This window comes from Nelumbo nucifera, chromosome 5 (genome assembly GCF_055504915.1).
Source record: "Nelumbo nucifera cultivar China Antique chromosome 5, China Antique-T2T, whole genome shotgun sequence".
Lineage (NCBI taxonomy): Eukaryota > Viridiplantae > Streptophyta > Magnoliopsida > Proteales > Nelumbonaceae > Nelumbo > Nelumbo nucifera.
In genome coordinates this window covers 77,276,819-77,300,882 of record NC_142653.1, presented here as the reverse complement: position 1 = coordinate 77,300,882, position 24,064 = coordinate 77,276,819, and the positions used below count along the sequence as shown (strand labels likewise).

General features: G+C 38.9%; 1 protein-coding gene across 1 annotated transcript in view; it reads right to left on the bottom strand.

The window, feature by feature from the left end:
- The window catches only part of RUS6 (root UVB sensitive protein (Protein of unknown function, DUF647)), a 59,343-nt gene extending 35,590 nt beyond the window's left edge, over nucleotides 1–23,753 (bottom strand). Inside the window, exons 1-3 of the mRNA XM_010254005.3 lie at nucleotides 23,002–23,753; nucleotides 20,580–20,678; nucleotides 11,304–11,417 (exon numbers count right to left, since the gene is read on the bottom strand). Of these exons, the coding sequence (XP_010252307.1) occupies nucleotides 11,304–11,417; nucleotides 20,580–20,678; nucleotides 23,002–23,391 (603 nt within the window). The 5' untranslated portion in view covers nucleotides 23,392–23,753. The remainder of the gene's footprint in view (nucleotides 1–11,303; nucleotides 11,418–20,579; nucleotides 20,679–23,001) is intronic.
- Between the last annotated feature and the right edge of the window lie 311 nt (nucleotides 23,754–24,064).

The following is a 24,064-nucleotide window of genomic DNA, read 5'->3' as shown; positions in this document are numbered from 1 at the left end:
ATCTTTGACTTACTGAACTTCTCTGATTCTTCCTGGTCACCAGGCACTCTCCAAAGGCCATGTAATCCCTTGGGCACAATTCAAGACTCCAGTGGTCCTCCAAGAATCAGGCGATGATGCAAAGCTTCAGATTCAGTAGGTTCTCATGCTGCCGACTAGATTAGGCTCACGTGAGAACCCTAAACTGTCCTAGTTTTGGCTCTGATACCAACTTGAAAAGATTAAACCAGAAAATAGATGTTTTTCTGATTTAATTCAGTAGAAAAAGAGGAGAGAAAAGGTCACGAATAGAAGAAGAAAGAGAAGAGAAGAAGAAAAGAGAAGGGTTCGGCAGAATAATTCTCTAGCCGCCCACTAAATCTTATTTATATTGTGATCTATTACAATGACTATAGTTACCTTAATACCCTTACCTAAAAATAAAAGAAAACAAACAAGGCCCAACAGGACCAACTATCCTAACTGAAAATAAATAGATAAACAGTAAATATAAAGTGTAGGGCTGGAACCCCACATCCACTAATAGTCTATCAGCTATCTCTAAATTCTCAATAAAATCAATGGCTAGTAAGCTCAGTAGCGAAGATGCAGTGGGAACTTTTCCTTCTAAGCAGATTTTGAACTCAATCAGTCCCTCAAAAGTGAACTTCCTTGTCTGGACTATGGCTTTGAAGAAATGCCTGTCCAGAACCAACCTAGAAAGAAGAGGTTTGCAGATTTCTGATAACTCTTGTGCTCTGTGTGAATCACACCCAGAAACTACTGATCATCTTTGTATTCACTGTCCGATTGCTGCCCAGGTGTGGGAACATTTCTTACAGGCTGTGGGGATTTGTTGGGTCATGCCAAAATCTGTAAAGGATCGGCTCTGCAGCTGGAAGATCAGCAATCTGAAGAAAAAAGGGAAGTTAGTCTGGAGTACTATCCCTGCTGCAGTTCTCTGGGCAATCTGGTCTGAGAGAAACAATGGAATCTTTAATCAAAAAGTGAAAAGTCCAGAGGAGATAGGGTAGGCGGCAGCCAGCAAATTGATGTCCTGGGTTTCTGTCACTCCAGAATTCAAACATTTAAATGTTTTTCAATTGTTGAGTTCTCAGCCGATTTGGTGTTTGTAATGGGGGGAGACCCCAGTCCTGCCCTGTCCTTGGCAGGTTTCTGTTTGTATCTTTAAGATGCCTAATAAAATTACCTTACCTTTTCCAAAAAAAAAAAAGCAGCAGCTTGGGAAACCCAGGTTATTACGGTATTGGTAGGGTGTTTAGAGATGAGGATGGCAAAATTCTAGCTCTCTACTCGGGACCAGTAGGGGAGGGGGACTCCCTTAGAGGAGAAGTATTACCACTGATGAAAAGTGTTCAAAGAGCAAAAGACTTGAACATTAGGAAGCTGATTGTTGAGGGAGATTCCAAACTGGTAGTAAGCTAGTTACAAGGAGAAGATTCAAAATTCTGGATCTATAGCAATGAAAAGAAGAAAGTAAGGTGGCTGAAAAGAGATATGGAAATCTCCTTCAATTGGGTTAAATGTTGTGCGAACTCAGTAAGTAGATGATGTATTAGCAAAACAAGGGGTGGGGAGAGAATCTTTATTTTGGGCATTCTGGAAATTAAAGGAAAGTTGGGGGAGAGATAAGAGGTTTTATCTCTCATTGACTGTGTTAATGTCGACTGTGTAGGGTATTTTAGTCTTTATGTTTATGTTTAAGTTGCTGATGTGTAAAGTTATATTAGTACTTGTGTTCCTCACTTAAGTAGGGGCAAAGGTGTCCTTTTCTGATTAATAGAAATATACAGATAGATCTGGTCGACTAGATAGAGACTGATTTTCTCTCTTGTTCGAACCAGACTTCTCTCCTTTATTCTCTTCTCTTATTCTTCTTCTTCCTTCTCCTCTTTCTCTTATTTCTACAGTCACTATTCTAACAGAATTCAAAGGCAGATTGGATTCTAATATGGTATTAGAGCTAGGTTGAGCAAATCGAATCTGCCCAGAATTCTGATCTTCACGCATCCAATCTAGGGTTTTCTCCTTTTTATTTCACCATCAATTGGAGATAAGGGAAGGGACTGAAAAGGAGTGATCGCCCTCTTCCCTTAGAGATTTCTATGCCTCCAGTCGTGCAGTTCGTGGGTGGTTGCTGTGGTTTGTGGGAAGCCCTCCCCTAATCGATGAAGAGAAGAGGGCTGATTCGAGTGATGCAGTGGATATCGAGTATATTCTGATTTTCTGGTGATTAGGTAAGTGGTTTCTTATGCAGCTTTTATTGTGAATCAAATGATGAGTATGTTCCAGATCGTATGGTGGAAATTCAGGTTGTAGTGTGTTAGGGTTTATGCAAATCTCAGTGTGATTTGAAGGGGGAGTGATCTTCGAACAGTATGGTGAGTTTTCAGGTAGTCGTGTGGTAGGGTTGTGGTGTAGAGTGCAGAATTCAGCAATAACAGGTTCTGAGAACAGTGTGGTTTGGTGTACAGTCTACAGAATTTGGCAATGGGAGACAACAGTGACAGTAAAACTAGTGTGATGGTTCCTACTGACTACCTAAGTGTTTAGATGACCTCTATTAAGTTGAATGGAGAAAATTATGTACCTTGGGCAAAATCTGTAGAAGTCTTTCTTAAAGCAAAGAAGAAAGTGAAACACATGAGGGAGGAAAAACCCTCTACTGATCTCATGAGTATGATGACTGGGAACAAGAATATGCACAGATTATTACATGGTTATAGAGCAGTATGGAACCCAAGATTAGTATGAATTTCATGTTTCTTGATACTACCAAGGAAGTCTAGGACCATGCTAAGAAGCTGTATTCGGGTCAAGACAACACAACTAGAGTATATCAGTTGTATCAGGAATATTTTAATTTGCAACAGGGTAATCAGAGTCTTGAGGAATACTATGCTAGTATGAGAAACATTCGCAATGAGCTGAATGTGTATCACCCCCTCACCTCTGATGTTAAAATTCAGCAACAGCAGAGAGAACAACTAGATGTGACCAGATTTTTTGTGGGGCTGAAGTCTGAATATGAACCGGTGCGGGCACAGATATTAGGAGGATCAGCTCTCCCTTCCTTAGAAGAGGTGTTTGCTCGACTTAGGAGGATTTCTATTGGATCTACCGAGAATTCTAGTGTTTCCGATAGATCAGCCTTTGCAGTATCAAGGGGTCGTGGTGTTAGAGGTGGAGCTTGGGGTGCTCAATCTGGTCGTAGTGGTAGCAGTGGACCGGTATATGGATGTAGTGGTGGTGGTGGACCTATGTATAACTGTGGTGGTGGTCGTACTGGAGGTTGAGATTCAGGGAGAGTCCGTGGTAGAGGACGTAGTTCAGGTCTGAGAAGATGTACACACTGTGGTATGGATGGACATACCATTAATTATTGCTACGATTTGCATGGACCACCTCCAACTTGGGCCAATCATGCCATGACCAGTGATAACAGCTTCAGACAGGAGAGCCATTCAGCAGATCAGATGCCCCCTACATCCATAGATGTTCCCAAGAAGGAGATGATGAGTGTTCCCCGTGATGAGTATGAGAGGTTTGTCCAGGCCACATCTCAACAAAACACAACCACGCTTGCACACTCAGGTATGGCTTGTATGACATCCACACCCAATCCCTGGATTATTGACTCTGGAGCCTCCGATCACATGACTGGAACTCCAAGTAGGTTTTCTTCCCTCTCTCACTACCCAACATCACAATCTGTTACCCTTGCTAATGGTTTCACCTCCTTCATTTGTGGTGTTGGTAATGTTAACATGGACCCTTTACCTTTATCCTCAGTTTTGTATGTCCCCAAATTTCCTTTTAACCTTATGTCTGTTAGTAAGTTGACCAAGTCTCTTAATTGCTCTATCACTTTTTACCCTTCTTCGTGTGTTTTTCAGGATCTCAAGACGAGGATGAAAATTGGTGGAAGGCATGAAGCTGGTGGATTGTATTACCTTGATGGTGGTGGAAGTACATCAACAGCTCTCCAGACATCCCTTTCTCCTCTCCAGTGGCACTATCGATTTGGTCATTCGTCGCTGAAAGTTTTGAAGTCTCTAGTTCCTTCGTTGAGTCATCTTTCTGTTTTGGATTGTGAGTCATGTCAGTTGAGGAAACATCATCGTGTTCCCTTTAGTCCTAAGGTTGATAAACGTATGTCGAGTCATTTCTCTTTAGTTCATTCAGATGTTTGGGGTCCTTATAAAATAATGTCATACAATGGGTATAAATACTTTGTTATTTTTGTTGATGATTATTCAAGAATGACGTGACTTTATTTAATGAAAGAAAAGAGTGAATTGTTTACCATTTTCCAAAAATTGAAATTCGCAACCAATTTGGTGTCCACATTAAAATTTTTCGTTCCGGTAATGGCCGTGAATATTTTTCTACACCATTTCAAGAATATTTGGAACAACATGGCATTATCCATCAGACTTCATGTACCTACACCCCACAACAAAATGGGGTGGCTGAGAGAAAGAATCGTCATCTTTTGGAAACTGCCCGATCCCGCATGCATCATATGAATGTACCCAAACCTTTTTGGAGTGATGTTATGCTTACTTCTTGCTTCCTGATTAACCGGATGCCCACGTCCATTCTTGATGGTCATTCTCCTCCCTTCACCACTTTATTTCCTACCTTGTCTCTGTTTTCCCTTTCTCCTCGGGTTTTTGGGTGTGTCTGTTTTGTTCATAATCTGGGACCGGGAAGGGACAAGTTAGATGCACGATCCATTAAGTGCATCTTCCTTGGCTATTCCTAGACCCAGAAAGGGTATAAGTGTTATAATCCTAGTTCTCGACATTCTTTTGTGTGTGTTGATGTTAATTTCTTTGAGTCCACTCAGTTTTTCTCGGGGTCAGGTGATGTTTCTTCCTCCTCACCAGCTCCTCCCCTTTCACTTCAAGTTGTGGATCCCATTCCACTTGTTCCAGTTGTGACCAAGTCTTTGCCTCCGGTGCCACCACCTATTGAATGGCCACCTATTCATCAAGTGTATACACATTGCCAACATGTACCGGCTCCTCATCCAACTCCATCATCGTCGACATATCCGGTAGTTGTTCCCACCCCAACCCCAACCCCAACCCCAGTTTTTGAATTTGATCTTCCCATTGCCTTGCAGAAAGGTAAACGCAATTGTACCATTCATCTTATTTCTAATTATGTTTCTCTCACTCACCTTGTTGCTTCCCATCGCCAGTTCATCTCCTTGTTATCCTCTATTGTTGTCCCTACGGATGTCCAGGAAGCTCTTGCCTCTCCAGGGTGGCGTCGTGCAACGGAAGAAGAACTCTCAGCTCTAACTCATAATCATACATGGGACCTCACCACACTTCCTCCTAGTAAGCAGGTTGTCAGTTGTAAGTGGGTATACACTGTTAAGTACTTACCTGATGGTAGTGTAGAGCAGTTGAAAGCTAGATTGGTTGTTAAGATTGGTTCAATTCGTGTGGTGATATCCCTAGTTGCTATGTATGATTGGCCTCTCTTTCAGCTTGATATCAAGAATGCTTTCTTACATGGTGATCTACTTGAGGAGGTCTATATGGAGCAACCACGGGGGTTTGTTGCTCAGGGGGAAGATGGTAAGGTGTGCCGACTAAAGAAGGCCATTTATGGACGTAAACGGTCTCCTCGTGCATGGTTTGGTAGGTTCAGTGAGGTGGTAAAGAAGTTTGGTATGAAATAGTGCCAGGTTGAGCACTTAATCTTCAGTCATGACTCTCATGCTGAAAAGATCCTACTGGTGGGAATTGATAGGTTGAAGATCTTTTTGCAGGAACACTTTCAGACAAAGGACCTTGGTAAACTAAAGTATTTCTTGGGGATAGAAGTAGCAAGGTCTAAGCATGGTATTAACTTGTGTCAAAGGAAATACGTTCTTGATTTGTTGGAAAAAAACATGATTGTTAGGTGCTAAACCAGTTGAAACACCTATGGAAGCAAATACTAAGCTGAGCAGTGATATGGGTGAAGAGTTTGAAGACCTTGGCAGGTACCGGCGGCTAGTAGGTAAACTGAACTACCTAACCATTACTCGGCTAGATATTTCATTTGTGGTTAGTGTGGTAAGTCAGTTCATGTAGAAACCTCAGGTTCCACATTGGGATGCAGTTCTAAGGATTGTGAGGTATTTAAAGGGGGCTCCTGGTCGTGGCTTGATATATAGAAGTGGAGGAAAACTTGAAATAGAGGGATATACTGATGCTGATTGGGCTGGTCCCATATCTGATAGGAGATCCACTACAGGCTATTGTACTTTTCTTCGGGATAATCTGGTGACATGGAAAAGTAAGAAACAGACAATTGGGGCAAGAAGCAGTGCAGAGGCAGAATATAAAGCTACGACACATACTACTTGTGAATTAGTGTGGCTGAGGAACCTTCTACAGGAGATAGGATACACTATTGACACTCCAATGAAACTCTACTGTGACAATCAGGCTGCAGTCCATATCTCTTATAATTCGGTGTTTCATGAGAGAACCAAGCATATAGAGGTTGACTGTCACTTTGTGTGAGAGAAGGTGCTAAGTGGAGTGAAAGATACTGCATATGTTAACACGGGAAACCAATGAGCAGATTTGTTTACCAAAGGGTTGAGTTAGGGAAGGGTGGACTACATATGTAACAAGCTGGGATTATATGATATATACTCACCAGCTTGAGGGAGAGTGCTAATGTCGACTGTATAGGGGTATTTTAGTCTTTATGTTTATGTTTAAGTTGCTGATGTGTAAAGTTATGTTAGTACATGTGTCCCTCACTTAAGTAGGGGCAAAGGTGTCCTTTTCTGATTAATAGAAATACACAAATAGATCTGGCCGACTAGAGAGAGACTGATTTTCTCTCTTGTTCGAACCAGACTTCTCTCCCTCTTTATTCTCTTCTCTTCTTCTTCTTCTTCCTCTTCTCCTCTTTCTCTTATTTCAACAGTCACTATTCTAACAGAATTCAAAGGCAGATTGGATTCTAATAGACTGAACTTTCGTTCTCTTGTATTTTATCTTGTACACTTTTGATCTATTAATGAATTGAAATAATGCATTTATCGATCAAAAAAAATCACAAGTGGTTATCTCATGGACAAGGAATAGTACCCAAATTCCATGGGTTTACAGTTACACAATCCGGGAAATAGAAACTTTAGCAAGGGAGATGAATGTTGCTTTTAGATGGGTGAGAAGAACAGCTCTTTGTTTTTTGTCTTTGTTGGGAGAGTTAACAGAGCTTATTTCCCTAAATCAGTATCACTGTATCTATTTCTCCTTTTTTAATGTAAGTTGCAAATTATTGATCAAAAAATGGGTGAGAAGAATAGCAAATGGGATGGCAAACACATTGGCTAAAGAAGAGATTGCAAGACAACAAATATTTTGGGCAAAAATCTAAAGTTTTTTCTTGGTGGAGAATTTTTCAACCTTGTTGTAATACCTTCATTTTGAAGTTAATAAGATTTATCCTTATTGATCAAAAAAAATATTGCTTAACAGGAGAGTATAGCTTTAACGGATGACAAGGAGTCAATCTATCAAGAAAATACAAAAAGCAGGAAAAATTATCACTAAAAACAAAGTTTATGGTACATAAAGCATAAAACCAACAACTTCTAACTAGTCCTTCAGAGTGCGCCAAAAGTCAACTTCAAAGTCCTTTAAGCCTTCAAAATCTGGAAGAAACAAAACTAGGTGAATCTAGTGAGACTCCCACTGGACCTGTTATTGCTCCTGACTGCCCAGGTGAATCTAGTGGAACTCCCACTGAACCTATTACTACTCCTGATGTTGAGGATGTGACTGATAACATTAATAGACAACAGAAAGATATGAGAAATGCCTACAGAAAAAGTAAAAAAGATCCTCTAACTTGTGGCAACAACCAATCAGACTCAAATCAATCTATTTCAATGGTTCCCGGTAACCCTATCACTCATACTTCTGATTTGGATCTTCTCATTGCTCTTCATAAGCTTACCCGTTCTTGTACTACTCGACACCCCATTGCTGAATACGTTTCTTATTCATGTTTATCTCCTCGTTATTATTCCTTTGTGTCTACTCATTCTTCTATTCACGTTCCTACTAGGTACTCAGAGGCAGCGTCTGACCCAAGATGGAGAGAGGCTATGAATGACAAAATGAAAGCCTTAATGAAGGCCAGGACTTGGGAATTAGTGGATCTACTAGAAGGGAAGAGCATTGTGGGATGTAAGTGGGTGTTCACTGTAAAGCACAAGGAGGATGGTTCCATTGAAAGATATAAGGCCAGGCTTGTGGCAAAAGGGTTTACTCAAAAGGAAGGAATTGACTACAAGGAGACTTTTGCTCCAGTTACAAAGCACAATACAATTCAGGTTCTATTGTCATTAGCTGCAAATTTTTCATGGGAGCTACATCATTTGAATGTGAAAAATGCTTTCCTGAATGGTGATCTACATGAGAAGGTATTCATGAATCCTCCACCTAGTTATAATTTTCATGGGAAGGTATTTAGGCTAAGGAAAGCATTATATGGACTTAAGCAATCTCCTCAAGCTTTGTTTGAAAGGCTTTATGGGGCCATTAAGAAAGTGGGATACACTCAGAATGGTGCAGATCATACCTTGTTCATAAGAAAACAGGGTAACGGGCTTACAGCACTTATAGTCTGTGGATGATATGGTGATTACAGGGAATGATCCAGAAGAGATAAAAAGATTGAAGGAATTCTTGGCATCTGAATTTGAGATCAAAGATTTAGGCCATCTGAGATACTTCCTTGGAATTTAAGTTGCAAAGTCACAAGAGAGCATTTATATATGCCAAAGGAAGTATATTCTTGATCTTCTAAAGGAGACAGGTATGATGGGGACTACCTTGATAAAGAAAGATACCAAAAGCTGGTGGGAAAATTGATATATCTATCTCTTACCCAACCTGATATAGCTTATGCAGTGCATGTTGTTAGTCAGTTCATGCACTCTCCAAAGATTCCTCATATGAAAGCAATTGAAAGGATCCTCAAGTATTTGAAAACATGTCCAGGGAAAGGAATTTTGTTCAAAAAGCACAATAAAATTGAAATTGAGGCATATACAAATGCAAATTGGGCTAGATCAATTGGAGATAGGAAGTCTACGTCTGGATATTGCACATTTGTTGGAGGGAATTTGGTTACTTGGCAAACTAAAAAGCAAAATGTGGTTGCAAGATCAAGTGCAGAAGCTGAAATATCGGGCTATGGCACATGGTGTTGCAGAATTATTGTAGCTTAGGACCCTCCTTGGTGAGCTTGGGATGAAGATTGATGGTCCTCTCAAGCTGTATTGTGACAACAAGGATGGCATCAACATTGCAAATAACTAGTACAACATGATAGAACTAAGCATATTGAGATTGACCGACACTTTGTAAGAGAGAGAATTGCCTCGGGCAAACTTTGCATGCCTTACACACCCTCTGAGTTGCTGGTTGCTGATGTTTTGACAAAAGGACTGTCTTTAGTGAAGTTCCTAGGCTTACTTGGCAAGCTAAACATGACTGACATCCATACTTAGCTTGAGGGGGAGTGTTGGTTCGAGTGGTTAAGTGTTGGTGGGCTTATTTATCTTTTATGTTTCAGTTCTTTAGTCTGTTATCTATGTATCCCATCACTAATCAGGAGCATTCTAGTCTATTCCTATAACATCTTATTGTGAATATATATACAATAGCTTCTAGGGCCGGCTGGGAACACGTTGCCGCCCATTCACAAGCTTCTTCTCTTCTCTTCTCTTCTACTGCTGTACTTCAGCAAACAGTGTTCCTGCTATTTCTCTATGTCAGAATTAATCTTACTGTTAAGTAAGGGTATTTATGTAATTTTATTTCTTGTAAAAACAATGCTTTGGTCAATGACTGATTAGGTCGACACTTAATCTTTTTCTCTTCCTTTCCTTTTCTTCTTCTTCCTTATTTTTCCTCTACCTTTAATCTCCTCTTAAATCACTGCAAGTTGGTATTAGAGCATTCACATGGCAATTGAGAAGCTTTTACTAATCACTATATCTCACACAGGCCTTGCTGATGTCAGCACACCATCAAATGATGTCAACAGGCTATACAGATGGTAATAGGCAGTTGCAGAAAACCCTACCACCTGATGATTGATGACTTTAGATGCTCTGGTGAAAATCTAGTCGAGAAAGTGGTGTTTTAATATTTTGCACAGGCCTTGCTGATGTCAGACCACCATCAAATGAGGGCAGAGCTGTCAGCTGTTGTGCAAGGTCTGGGGCTAGCGAAGCAACTTGTTGAAGATTAATCAGTTTTATGATGTTTTTTTGAGTAGATGTTTTATGTTAGTTGTTAGATAGGAGGTGGGGACCACAGTAGTTATGTGAGTCCAAATTTTATTATGTTTTAGAGTATTATATATGCTGTTTTATGTTTTGCCGCCCTATAAGGGCATAGTTGTCTTTGTACTGTTCTATTATTTTTAGTATAAATAATAAGTGAAGGGGGCGGCCAGATTATTGCTCTCTTTTCTTTTCAACTTCTCTTCTTCTCTTCTTCTCCTTCTCTCTTCCTTCTCTCTTCAAGAAACTACTTTTCTTTCATATTTTTTTAATTCAGCAGATTTCTACTCAACTGAACCCTAAGAAGCTTGTGATAGAGGGGAACTCAAAAGTGGAGGAATGACAGGATTGACAGCCAATCTATGCGGGGATAGAGGTACATATTAAGAGGGATAAGATGCTTAGCTAGAGAACTGGAAGAAACAATTAAGTAAAAAGAACAAAAAAATTGCCTTGTGGATGCTCTAGCTAAACAAGGGGTGAATAGGGAACAATTCTTTTGGGCTTCAATGTAATTTTTGTATAGCTGAATAGTTAGATGGGTATCCACCAGCCTATATATTGGGGTGCAAGGAATGTTGTAAATAGCATTTTTTTCACTATATCAATAACATTTCAGTTACCAATCAAAAATACTAAGGCAAAACCCTAATCTAATCTGAATGCTAAACTAAGAAAACCCAGATTATAGCTCAGGGAATCTAGGAGATAAAACAACAGTGATACAATTGATCAGGCATAGTTCAAATCTTCACTCATGTGCTGTCTATTTTGATACCATACAGCCTGTATGAGTCAAATGCTTTACCAAAACCAAGTTAATGGCTCCACATTACTGGTAAGTCAAAGGAGCAGATACAACATTAATCCCCTTTGATGGTGCAAGATACACTATCTCTTAGTATAAATATCAATAGTAAAGTACTTTTACATCACACATGATTGTTACTTATCACAAGTTGATAGAAATTGAACCGACCTTCAGAATCCAGTTAATAGCAACAGCCCCTGAAGTAGCTCGATTTCTAGAAACTCCAACTGAACTCAACAGCGTCTGTGTTGTGAAAACACCCATTGCTCCTCCAAAGAAGTGCTGCAAGGAACAAAATTGTCATCACTACAGACAGAATGAAGCAAATGACAAAACATAAAAATAAAGAGAAACTGCTAATGGAAATCACTGTTTCAAAAGGTACTGGAGGTATAGTGCCTCCGGGCAAGGTGCTAAGAAAACACATGGAGGTGTACAGAAGAGGTGCAAACACACTAGAGGCATTCCCTCTAGCCTTGAGGCACTTAGAAAGGCATACTCTTTTGTGATTTATGCAGGAGGCATACACCTCATATGCTCATATCTTTTAAGCCAATATTTTATAAGAAAATACTATAGATAGAAGTGGGGATACCATTTCATACATATTAACATAGTACAAAGATGGAAAACCTTCTACTATAAAAACTGGAATGGACCTTGTGTTTCTGGACTTTTTCTTGACTGAAATAGCCCTATTTTTTGAATTTCATCCCTCTTTATTGTGGAGACAGAAAATGTAATTTGAAATACTACTTTTCAATTCATTCTATTCCCTTTCATTAAATCCTATATTTAATGTATTAACTCCCTTTCTCTCTCATTAAATCCTATATTTAAGGTGTTTTTGTTTCTCACCGTTGAATTCACTAATTAAATCTATACCTAATAACTTTAATGGCATAAAACATATATATTTAAAATTGACCCAGAAATGATAATATTTTTCCATCCAGGAAACAAATAAGCAGTTCACCCATATAAGGGTCAAATGGGTCAACCAAGATACCATAATTAAATAATAAAAATAAAATATTCAAAATAGATGAAAATACAAAAAAATACAGAAATTTTGTAAAAATTTGGGCACATCTCTAATATTACAGAAACAATTTTATTACCAAATAGAACAAGATGTTATAAGAAGTCGGTCATCCTAGAGGTTGAGAATCTTAGGACTGATACCCAAAGGTAAACCATCCACAAACTATCACCCCTTTCCACTTTCCCATGATTACAACGGATTACAAACCCATCCCCCAAATCAGATTTTCTCTCTCGAGCCCTTGCTTTGTAAACCTATTTGCCAATCCATTTGCAGATCTGTACACCCATTGGACTGCTGCTACTCAGTTTCTTTTGAGCTCATTGATTTCTCTTAAGATGTGTCTATACTACCAAGCAAGGGGTTGAGTGAAAAAGTGTACGTCTCTAGTATTATATATTCATCATATTAAACAAAATAAGTGTAAAAAATAAGATTTTTTTTATCGACAAAAATAGAATTATTTTTATTAATGAGAAATCAAAAAAACATAATTATTTTTATTAATGATGGAAATGGAATACAAAAAATCAGGAAAAAAGAAAGTTAATGTTTAACCCATGATGCCATGACACCACTAAGTCAAAAAGGTTCAATGGTTCAACTAGCTAGGCCACCATGTTGTTAACCAAGTCAACTTTTTTTTTTGTTGGCAAGGAATTTGCTTGTGATGGGTCAAATTAGTCCCAATGGTTAATTTGACCACAAGATAAAAAAACACATAAAAAAATTAATATTCTAAAAACCAAGTGAAACCACATATCCCTTAGGTTAACAAGTCAACTTGTTATATGATAAATTAAAAATAAAAATAGAAAATTTATAATATATATATAATATGTAAAAGAAATGAGAATTCTTTTATATTATGTATTCATAATAGTAAAAAAAAATGTGTCAAATGAGAATTATTGTTATTGATGATGGCAAATGCTTGGATTCATGTAGTCGACCCCATATAATTAGGATAAGGCTTAGGGATGAGAATGGAATCATTTCTGCCTTGTTCTCAAGCCCAATTGGAGTGAGTGACTCCCTTAGAGCAGAGATCTTGGCAGTTATAGAAGGAGTCCAAAAAGGTAAGGAGATGAATATCAGAAAACTCATAATTGAAGGGGACTCGGAGGTGGTGATAGGGTGGCTAAATAAAGACAACAGTGGTTTATGGAATTACAGCAATGAGAGGAGGAAATTTAAGTGGTTGGTGCGGGAGATGGAAGTTAAGATGAGTTGGGTTAAAAGATCAGCTAATTCTGTAGCTAATGGATTAGCTAAACAACGGGTAGAAAGGGAATCAATGTTCCTTCCTTTCCTTTTCTTTTCTTTTCTTGAGGGCTTAAGTTGTATTTGGAAGACAAGAGTGTTTGTCTTCCTTGTTGTAATTATTCTTATGTTGTTTCAATGAAATTTAATGAAATTGTTATTGATCGATATATATATATATAGAGAGAGAGAGAGAGAGAGAAAGAGAAGGCAAATGCTAGTATGTAGAAAACAATGTAGACTTTATGTTATGAGAACGAATTGTGACCACACAACCACCCCCCTTGAATTGGCAAGCATGCCATTTTATTACCAAAGTCCCACTTAATGACCTTAGCTCCTATGAAAATAGATCAGTCGAACTAGTTTTAGAGATAGAGAAGAGAGAAAGAGAGAAGGAGAGAAAAAAGAAGAGAGGAGAAAGAAGTGTCGAATTGAGAAGTCAAAAAGACTCTCCCAACCGACTATATATATATCATAAACAATGTACAAAGTCAAATATGCCCCTACTTAAGTATGGGACATGTAACTAGCATAATACTTAAACAGATGATGAAAAGACTGAAATACCCTTCCTTAGCCGACTCTAACACTCCCCCTCAAGATGGAGAATATATATCATATAGTCACAGCTTGTTACATATATAGCTCACTCTTCCCGAACTCAACCCTTTTGTGAATAGGTTTGCCCACTGATCACTTGTTCTCACATGCTCTGTACTTATGACACCGTTAAGGACTTTTTCCCTTACAAAACGGCAATCTACCTCTATGTGCTTAGTCCTCTCATGAAAAACTGGATTGGATGAGATGTGAATTGCAGCTTGGTTGTCACAGTATAGATTCATGGGTTTGCTTATTGAGAACCCGATTTCTTGCAAAATATTTTTCAACCACACTAGTTCACATGCAATGTGTGCCATGGCCCTGTATTCTGCTTCTACACTACTCCTTGCTACAACAGTTTGCTTCTTGCTCTTCCATGTCACTAGATTTCCTCCAAGAAAGGTGCAATAACCTATAGAGGATCTCCTATCAGATACTAAGCCTACCCAATCCACATCTGTATAGCCAATTATTTCAAGATTACCTCCTAGATTGTACAGTAACCCACGACCTAGAGCTCCCTTCAAATACCACACAATTCTAAGAACTGCATCCCAATGAAGAACTCGAGGGCTTTGCATAAATTGGCTTACCACACTGACAGAAAATGAGATATCTGGTCTAGTAATAATTAAGTAAATCAATTTTCCCACTAGCCTTCTATACCTTCCGGGATCATCAAATAATTCACCTATATCACTGCCCAACTTCACATTCGGTTCCATGGGAGTTTCAGTTGGCTTAGCACCTAATAGTCTTGTTTCTTCCAATAGATCAAAAACATATTTCCTCTGACATAGATTTATGCCTTGCTTCGATCTAGCAACTTCTATACCCAAGAAATACTTCAACTTCCCAATATCTTTTGTCTGAAAGTGATCTTGTAGAAAGACCTTCAGTCTATCAATCCCAAGTCTATCACTGCCAGTGATGACTATGTCATCCACATAAACCACTAGTAAGATCTTCCCAGGTTCAAAATCATAACTAAACACGGAGTGGTCAACTTGGCATTGTCTCATTCCGAATTCTTTCACTACTTCACTAAATTTTCCAAACCAAGCACGAGGAGGCTGTTTGAGCCCATAGATTGCCTTATTGAGCTTACACACCTTACCAACCATCCTCCCCCTGAGCAACAAACCCTAGTGGTTTCTCTATATACACTTCCTCTAGAAGATAACCATGCAGGAAGGCATTTTTAATATCGAGCTTTAATAGAGGCCAATCATTCATGACTGCTAAGGAAATCAACACATGTACTAAGCCAATCTTAGCAACAGGGGAAAAGGTTTCCACATAATCTATACCATAAAGTTGAGAATACCCTTTGGCAACTAAACAGGCCTTCAACCGTTCCACTCTCCCATCTGGTAGATAGTTAACAGTATACACCCATTTACAACCAACAACATGCTTACCTGGGGGAAGATTAGTGAGTTCCCATGTATGATTGTGATTAAGGGAAGAGAATTCCTCTTCCATAGCTTTATGCCACCCTGGTGAGGTAAGAGCCTCCTAGACATCCTTAGGTGTAGACACAGAGGATAACAGAGAAACAAACTGGCAATGGGAAGTGGAAAGATGAGACACAAAAACATAATTAGATATGAGGTGCAAAGTGCAACTATGCTTACCTTTCCGCAATGCAATAGGAAGGTCAAGGTCAGAAGGCAACTCGGGTGTAGAAGAAACTGGATCTACAAACGGAGTAGAAGATGGAGGAGGTGCTGGTCTTTGTCGGTGAGTATACACTTGACAAATTGGTAGCCTTTCAGTACGATCCTGCATTGGAGGAGGTGGAGACTCTATCACAACGGGAACAACAGGAATAGGATTATCAACTGGAAGAGGAAGAAGAACCACTTTGAGAGAAAGAGAAATATCAGTGCTGGAGAAGTACAGCACAGACTCAAAGAATGTAACATCAGGACAGGCAAATGACTTCCAAGTAATGGGGTTGTAGCATTTGTACCCTTTCTGAGTCCTAGAATAATCAAGAAAGATACACTTAATGGAGCGTGCATCTAACTTGTCTAGACTAGATCCAAGATTCTGAACAAAGCACACACACCCGAAGATCATGGGAGTCAAGGGATATGGAGACAAGACGGGAAACAAGATAAAGAATGGAGAACGACTGTCAAGAATGAACAAGGGCATGCGATTAATGAGAAAACAAGCGGTTGTTGAGGAGTGTTTGCACACACACCCAAGATATTTCAAGTAGATGTCGGTTCTTCCTCTCAGCCACCCTATTTTGTTGAGGAGTGTTTGCGCAGGATGTCTGATGAATAATGCCATGTTGTTCCAAATACTGCTAAAATGAAGTAAGGAAATACTCTCTGCCATTATCTGAACGGAGAATTTTAATTGAAACACCAAATTGTGTACGAACTTCAACATGAAACTTTTGGAAAATGTAAAATAATTCACTCATTTCTTCCATTAAATAAATCCATGTCATTCTTGAACAGTCATCAACAAAAATAACAAAATACTAGTAACCATTATAGGAGTCAATTCTAATTGGACCCCAAATATCTGAATGAACCAAAGCAAAAGGACTTAATATGTGATTATCAACTCTACGACTGAAGGAAACCCGATGGTTAGGGATGGCAATTTTCCTCATTTCCTCGACCCCCGTGGGGATTCGCCCCGAATGGGGGGACGGGGATGGGAAAATTTTCATCCCCGTTGGCGGGGATGGGGCAGGGACGGGGAGAGCACTCCCCGCCCCATGGGATCCCCACTCATATATGTATATATGTACACATACATTTATATATGTATATATCTATACATGCGTCTATATATTAATATTTTTAAAAATATGCTTGAATATGTTTGAATCTTTTCTAATATGATTGTAATTTTTAATTATTTTATTTTTATTTTTTTAAATAAAATAAAAAACAAAAAAAAATGGTTGACATTATAAAAAATCACGGGGAGTGGGGATCCCAGTGGGGATCCCAGTGGGGACAGGGATGGGGATAATATTGTCCCTGTTAGCGGGGATGGGGATGGGGATGGGGATGGGGAAAGGCTCCCCGTCCCTGCCCCGCCCCATTGCCATATCTACCGATGGTGTTTCCCATATTGACACAACTCAGACTACAAAGAAGATAGACGACTCAATGACGGAACAAGTAGCTTAAAAGCTTTAAGAGATGAATGACCAAGTCTACAATGCCAATGGAGAGGAGTCAAAGAAGTTTGAAGTGCAACTGTAGAGCCACCACCGTCAACGTAATACAATCCACCAGCTTCATGCCCTCCACCAATCTTCCTCCCCGTCTTGAGATCCTAAAAAACACAAGAGAAAAAGTAAAAAGTGATAGAACAATTGAGTGACTTAGTTTACTAACAAACATAAGATTAAAAGGAAACTTTGGTACATATAAAACAGAAGACAAAGAAAGAGTTGCAGTGTCAACATTACCGACACCATAAATGGGGAAAGTAGAACCATTGGCTAGGGTAACATTATGTGATGTAGAGGTCTGAGAAAGGAAAACACACCCGGAGTCCTAGTCATGTGATCAAAGGCTCCAAAGTCAATTATCTAGGGGGAAGGTTTTGATGCTAGGCAAGCCATACCTGAATGAGCAAGGGTGGCAATATTCTGATGTGAAGTAGCCTGAAGGAATCACTTATACTCATCTCTTAGAATACTCATCATCTCCTTCCCAAAAGTAGTTGTGGTTGTAGAAGGTGTTGGATCAACTAGCTGATTATCACTGACTTCACTGCCACCAACAACTGCATGACTAGCCTATGTGGAGAGTGGCCCATGTAGATCATAACAAAAGTTAACTTTGTGTTTGTCTCTTCCACAGTGTGTACATTTCCTAGTAGTGCTTCCTCTTCCTTTGCCACAGCCTCCCCCTGAATCACGACCTCCACCATTACCATTACTACGACCAAACATAGGGTTACCACGCCCCCCCCCGAACTATACGACCACCTCCTCTGTTTCCATAAGCTCCCCCTTGTGTCCCAACAAGTGCTAATCTGTCAGGAGGTATGGTACTCTCTGTGGGACCAAGAGAAATCCTACGGAGATGGGCAAACACTTACTCAAGAGTGGGGAGGGCAGATCCACCTAATACCTGTGCTCTGACAAGCTCATACTCTGATTTCAGCCCTACTAAGAACCGAGTAACATCAAGTTGCTCCCTTTGTTGTTGCTGAATTTTGACATCCGGAGTTAAGGGATGGTAGACATTAAGTTCATTCCGAAGATTTCTCATACTGGCATAATATTCTTCAAGGCTCTGATTTCCCTGCTGCAAGCTAAAGTACTCCTGATAAATCTAATAAACTCTCATAGTATTGTCTTGTCCAGAATAGAGTTTCTTAGCATGCTCCCATATTTCCTTTGTTGTGTCTAAGAACATGAAATTAACACTGATTTTAGGTTTCATACTATTCCACAACCACGTCATGATTTGAGCATCCTCTTGCTCTCAATCACTGAAACCTGGAGATTCAGCAGTAGGTTTCTCCTCCCGCACATGTTTTGCTTTCTTCTTAGCTTTAAGAAACACTTCCACCGACTTAACCCATGGAACATAGTTTTCACCGTTGAGTTTGATGGATGTCATCTGCACACTTAAAAAATTAGAGGAAATCATCACACTCGATTTCTAGTCACCACTAACATCTCCCGTTGACACCATTTCAATCGATGAAACTGGTTCTGCCCATCCAAGAAAAAAAAAATTATCAGTCCCAAACACTTCGACTATTCTTCTTTGAGTACTACAGCAACACACTCGCTACTGTACAGCATCTCCTCATCCAATCACCATGATACTACCTGAGCATACATTCAGCCACTTCTGTTAACATACGATTTCATAACCACCAAAAAAAAATATTCCTCTTGAAACTGCTCAATAGAGGGTTCAGACCACCACAACTACAACCACATGACCACCAAGGCTGTCACGCACGGCTACAGCAGGTCAGCAGTCCAGAAATCTTCTACTAGGGCTGCCACACTCCCCTTTCACCTGTAACTAGGCCACCGTAACCCTAGGAACACCTGAATAGGTTGCCGCAGACCTCTGGGAATTGCCACAGCATTCTCCCACACTTACTCCAGATTGCGCAGACCAGAAGAAAAAAAATAAAAGAAAGAAAGAGGAAAGAGGATCTGATCGAATAAAGCTGTAGTCTCCCTTTCTCCTTTTAGCGGCGCTCTGATACCTTGTGAAAATAGATCAGTCGAACTAGTTTTAGAGATAGAGAAGAGAGAAAGAGAGAAGGAGAGAAAGAGAGAAGAAAGAAGTGTCAAACTGAGAAGTCAAAAAGACTCTCCCAGCCAACTATATATGGGATATGTAACTAACATAATACTTAAACAGATTATGAAAAGACTGAAATACCCTTCCTTAGCCGACTCTAACAGCTCCCTTGAAATGAGAGGCCAAGGTTTTCCTATACCCTATGATCCTCACAAGTTAATATGACCCAAAAGAGAATTAATGTCTTGCTCATGGCCCATTAACCATGTCAAATAGGTCAAGAATTCAACCAATCAGGTCATCTAACTGTAGACCAAGTCAACAGTTTTTTGCAACAAAGTGGTTTGTGATGAAACACTCAGAAATTTGTCCAGGTGACAAGTCAAACAGTTTAACTGTTTAGTTCAACCACATATTGAAAACGTTGATATAAACTACAAGGAAGAATTGAAGCTAGGTCTTCGGGTAAAGACAATATATCCACCAGTAAACCATGCTTTGATTACTTGTCTTTGTGACATCTGACATGGGTTCTGATAAGGGCATTGAAATGATTATTATTACTAGGACATTGAAACTGCCACATGCAATGCACATGCACATTTACTAGTTTATAATAAAATATTATAAACAGAAGTGCCGGGCAACATTGCTTTGATTACTTTCAATGCTTTACGGTCATTTGAATATGAGATGACACACTTGTTCATGTTAATATTATGTACTTCCTATGAATTGTTAATTCTGAAATTTAAATTTGCTATTTTGAAAGTGATCTATTGCTAGCTAATGATACTTGTATAATTAGCAATTATGACACTTCATATGGTGATACTTCAATTTTATATTTAAATGTGATGGTTTTATTATTAGAAGTTGCAAATATGAAATTTTCTAACTTCTCATAATCTTTCCAATTTTTTGGGATGTTTACTATTTTTGCTTATCTATTTATTTGTTTTTAATTATTGATTAAAAAATCCAGGCTCAAAGGTTTATGCCTTTTGCATTCTGGTTTATGCCTCACACCATAGAATGGTGAAACATATCATGTCACACCTCCACATTTTAAAACAACGACGGGAATTAATGCATAGGTCATAATATTCTAGCTATATATCTAATTCCCTTAGCATCCACTTTGTCTCCTCTTGATAAGTAACAGTTTAATGCATCTCTTATTTTCATATACAACCATAGATATATCAACCAAATGTAGGTAGAAAGAGAAGGGAAGAGAGAAGGAGAGAGAGAGAGAGAAAGAGAGAGAACCTTCAGAGCTCTCCACGACATATATGGAACATATGAAGGAGTGACACTGTCGGGGAAACCTTCAGGCACCACATAGGATCTTATAAATGACATCAATTCCTGTAGCAAAAGTTAAACAAACCTTCATTCAGACAAGTTTTACCTTCCAAATCCAACATGAACCTTGCTATATTAAAGAAAAGGCTAAAGTAGTAATCAGGATGGAGAATAGAACGAGTAAATATTCTCATATACCTTTTAGAAATAAAAAAAAAAAAAATACTATAGAGCACAGACAATAAGGCTATGTTTGGTTTGAGGGAAAAGGTGGGGAAAGGAAAGGAAAGGTAGGGAAACCCATACAATGTTTGTAAAGGTTTCCTTACCTTTCCTTTCCTTTCCCTACTTTTTCCTTCAAACCAAACACAGTCTAAGGGAACAGTCAACAATTTCAAATCTAGGAAAAGATAAACAATAAGCTAGTTAACCAACAATCTCCATCATAACAAAGAATAAGACTAACAAGTTAAAGGTAATGTCAGTACGTACAGTAGATGTGAAACAAAAGCCACATTGGATTTCAGAGTGGATAAGTAAAGTGTTTGACATCCATAAATTGTTTCATCGAGGTGTGAGAATTTCTTTTGACAATATGCATGAAAAATTAGATTTGACCCTTATTTTTTATGGGAAAGAAACTTACAATATCATAATTGTAAGTCACCATAAACAGCACACAACACACTAAACTATGTAATAGTTATAGATTACCAAAGACAAAACCAGAGAGCAATATCTAGTTGGTTGTGATATATCATGAAATATTTTTCCTAACAAAACAACATTAGAATAAATACCAATTCATCCCAGAACTAATATATAGAGACATACAGGTCTACAGGAAACAGTATCTGGTTACACTTCTAATCCATAATGATACAAAGAAACCGTTAAAAGAGGAGGAAAAATGTGTAAAGAGACAGATATTTAAGAAAAGGGAAGCCAAATTAAAGCAGAAAACTACAAGGGATTATTATATTCAAACCATATAAATCCCTTGAGATCCCACCTTTAGAAAAAGAGTCAGCTAGAGAGTTGACTAATCTAGGAGCCCAAGAGAAACAGATGTCCATCCTGGAGGCAAATTTCTCTAGTTGCATGTGAGATCTGCCGACATCCTATACACAAACCACTCAGCCATCTGATGACCAGGTTGGTGTCACTGCCAACAACCGATCTGTCCGTACCATGGAATGGACTAGTACATAACCATACATCTTGCCAAGCCGTTAGGCTAAAGTTATTTACCCTCTATGAACTACAAGGCACCAGGTCTAGCTGCTCAAGATTTATTTCAAATTACTTTGTGGTTCGTGTTCTTTGAGTTCCAGGAGCTTCTCCCATGTTCTGTTATTTTAGTTTTTTTTTTTTTCTTAAGTGTCTTTCAAGCATTTGAAAGTCTCCCTTTCAGTAAGATTGAGATTCAGAGAGTTCATTGCTTTAGTTTAAGCCAAAATTTCAGATATACTTTCTAATTTCATTTCTAGAATACAAAAGTTTTCAGTCAATTGTCATTGATTATAGTCCTAATTTGGATCTAAGAAACAAGATGTAATTTGCTACGTCTTTTTTTCTTTCTTAGTAAGTCTTCTTTTCATTGGTAAAACTACTGGATACTTGCTATTGTTTTTAATGGGTAACACTATCAAAGTTTGCGTTAAATATAAATTTTGAATAAAAAACATTAGATTAACTTCATTCAAGAAAAAAAATAAAAAATAAGCACCTACAAAATATAGCTTTCCGCACTTTCCTGGTTTGTTTCAGTGTTAAAAAATTGAAAGAAAGATATGAAATAAGCTGGTCAAGACAGCCTTGACAGCTCAATTACCAACTTTAAATCTACTTTTATAAGAGAAATTTGGGGGGTGAAGCCAGTTAACTGGATTGACTTTCAGTATGCAAACTTCCAAATGATGTGGCTGACTCGGACTTTGAAACCAACAGAACCATTTCGGAATCACTTCTATTATGATGGCATTGCAAATATGTAAACGCTAAAATAGAAAATTAAACAAAAAAGAAGAGTATTACCGAATTTAAATGATAAAATTTCCTCCTTTGTGAAGGGGGAAAAAACCTTTCACAAATCCGAAGAAACTAAAATCAATTTATCAATTTTCTAAATCAAGGATTATTGCATAACTAATTTTCTAAATCAAGGATTATTATATCTGATTCATTAATACCATACAGGAAAAAGAAATGTCACACAAGTCTTACCTTACACAGTCAAGAACAATTAATCATAGCAGGAATGAGCAATTAAACTTTCAAAAATAAGAGAAAAATAACGAAAAAAAAATCAGAAAGATAATTAAACTAAGAAGTCGAATTTCTCGTGCAGAACCAGAAATTGCATTTGGGAGCTTCCGGAACTCACATTGAGGGGATCCTGGGGAGTCTCCAAGCTTACAGTACGAATAGAACCCTTCTTGAAACTCCCAGGACCATCCCTCTCGACGACATACTTCCACCGGCGGCCATCGACCACCTCCCGGCAAATAACTCTCAAGCTGGAATCGATAAACTCCTCCTCAACAAACCCAAAATTCACGGCTGTCCTCAGGTCCCGGCTCTCGGCCGCAACCAAAGACGGAGGCGACGAGCCGGAGGTAGAAGGAGAGCAGGAAGCAGAAGCAGACGACGCCGGCGCAGAAGCGAGGTTGGCGCTTATGCGAATTGTCTCCCGGACGAGAAGCCGCGCGTCCGGAGATCCCGCTAGGGTTTGAGCCGCTGAGGTCGGAGATTGCTTGAACTTGATGGGAGCCATTTCCGAAGAATAACAACCAGACTCAAACAAGTGTCCCTTGTTTGATGTAAGAATGAATTGGGAAATGCATATATAAATATATAGCAGAAGAAGAGGAGAGAGAGAGAGAGAGTCTGGAGTTTCTAGCTTCGGTTTTGTCGACGGAGAAGACGCGGCAGTTTAGTCATGGAAGCAAGTGTCCTCTCCTCTGAGGAGGGGAGAGAGAAAGAGAGATGCAACAAACAAACTTTTCTCTCTCTAGAGCCAGCCAGTCAGCTACCACACACTAGAGGAAACGAGTTTCTGTTTCTTTTCTTTTGTAATTAAAAAATTTTAAAAAAAAATAATTTATTTAGCTTGTTCTTGTCTGAGTTGTCTCCGTATCTCCGGAATTGGAATTTGGAAAGCAGAGGGGTACTATCATAACTCATTTGGACGTGGTGAACTCGTGGTGGGTGGTTCTGGAAATGAGTTGCCTCGGACACCGAGTCGGTGACCCGGTGACTCGTTCAACTCGTTTTCAACCGTGTCCAAATCGGGATGAACCAATCAATCAAATGATAAGTCAACGAGATGTGTTTTGTGTGTTTCTTTGAGTATCCGTGTGTCACGTTTTTAAAGTTTATATACTGGATTAATACGTTTTGAGGTTTGTGGACTAAAGTGAGATTAGGCCCCAAGTACAAACTATTAA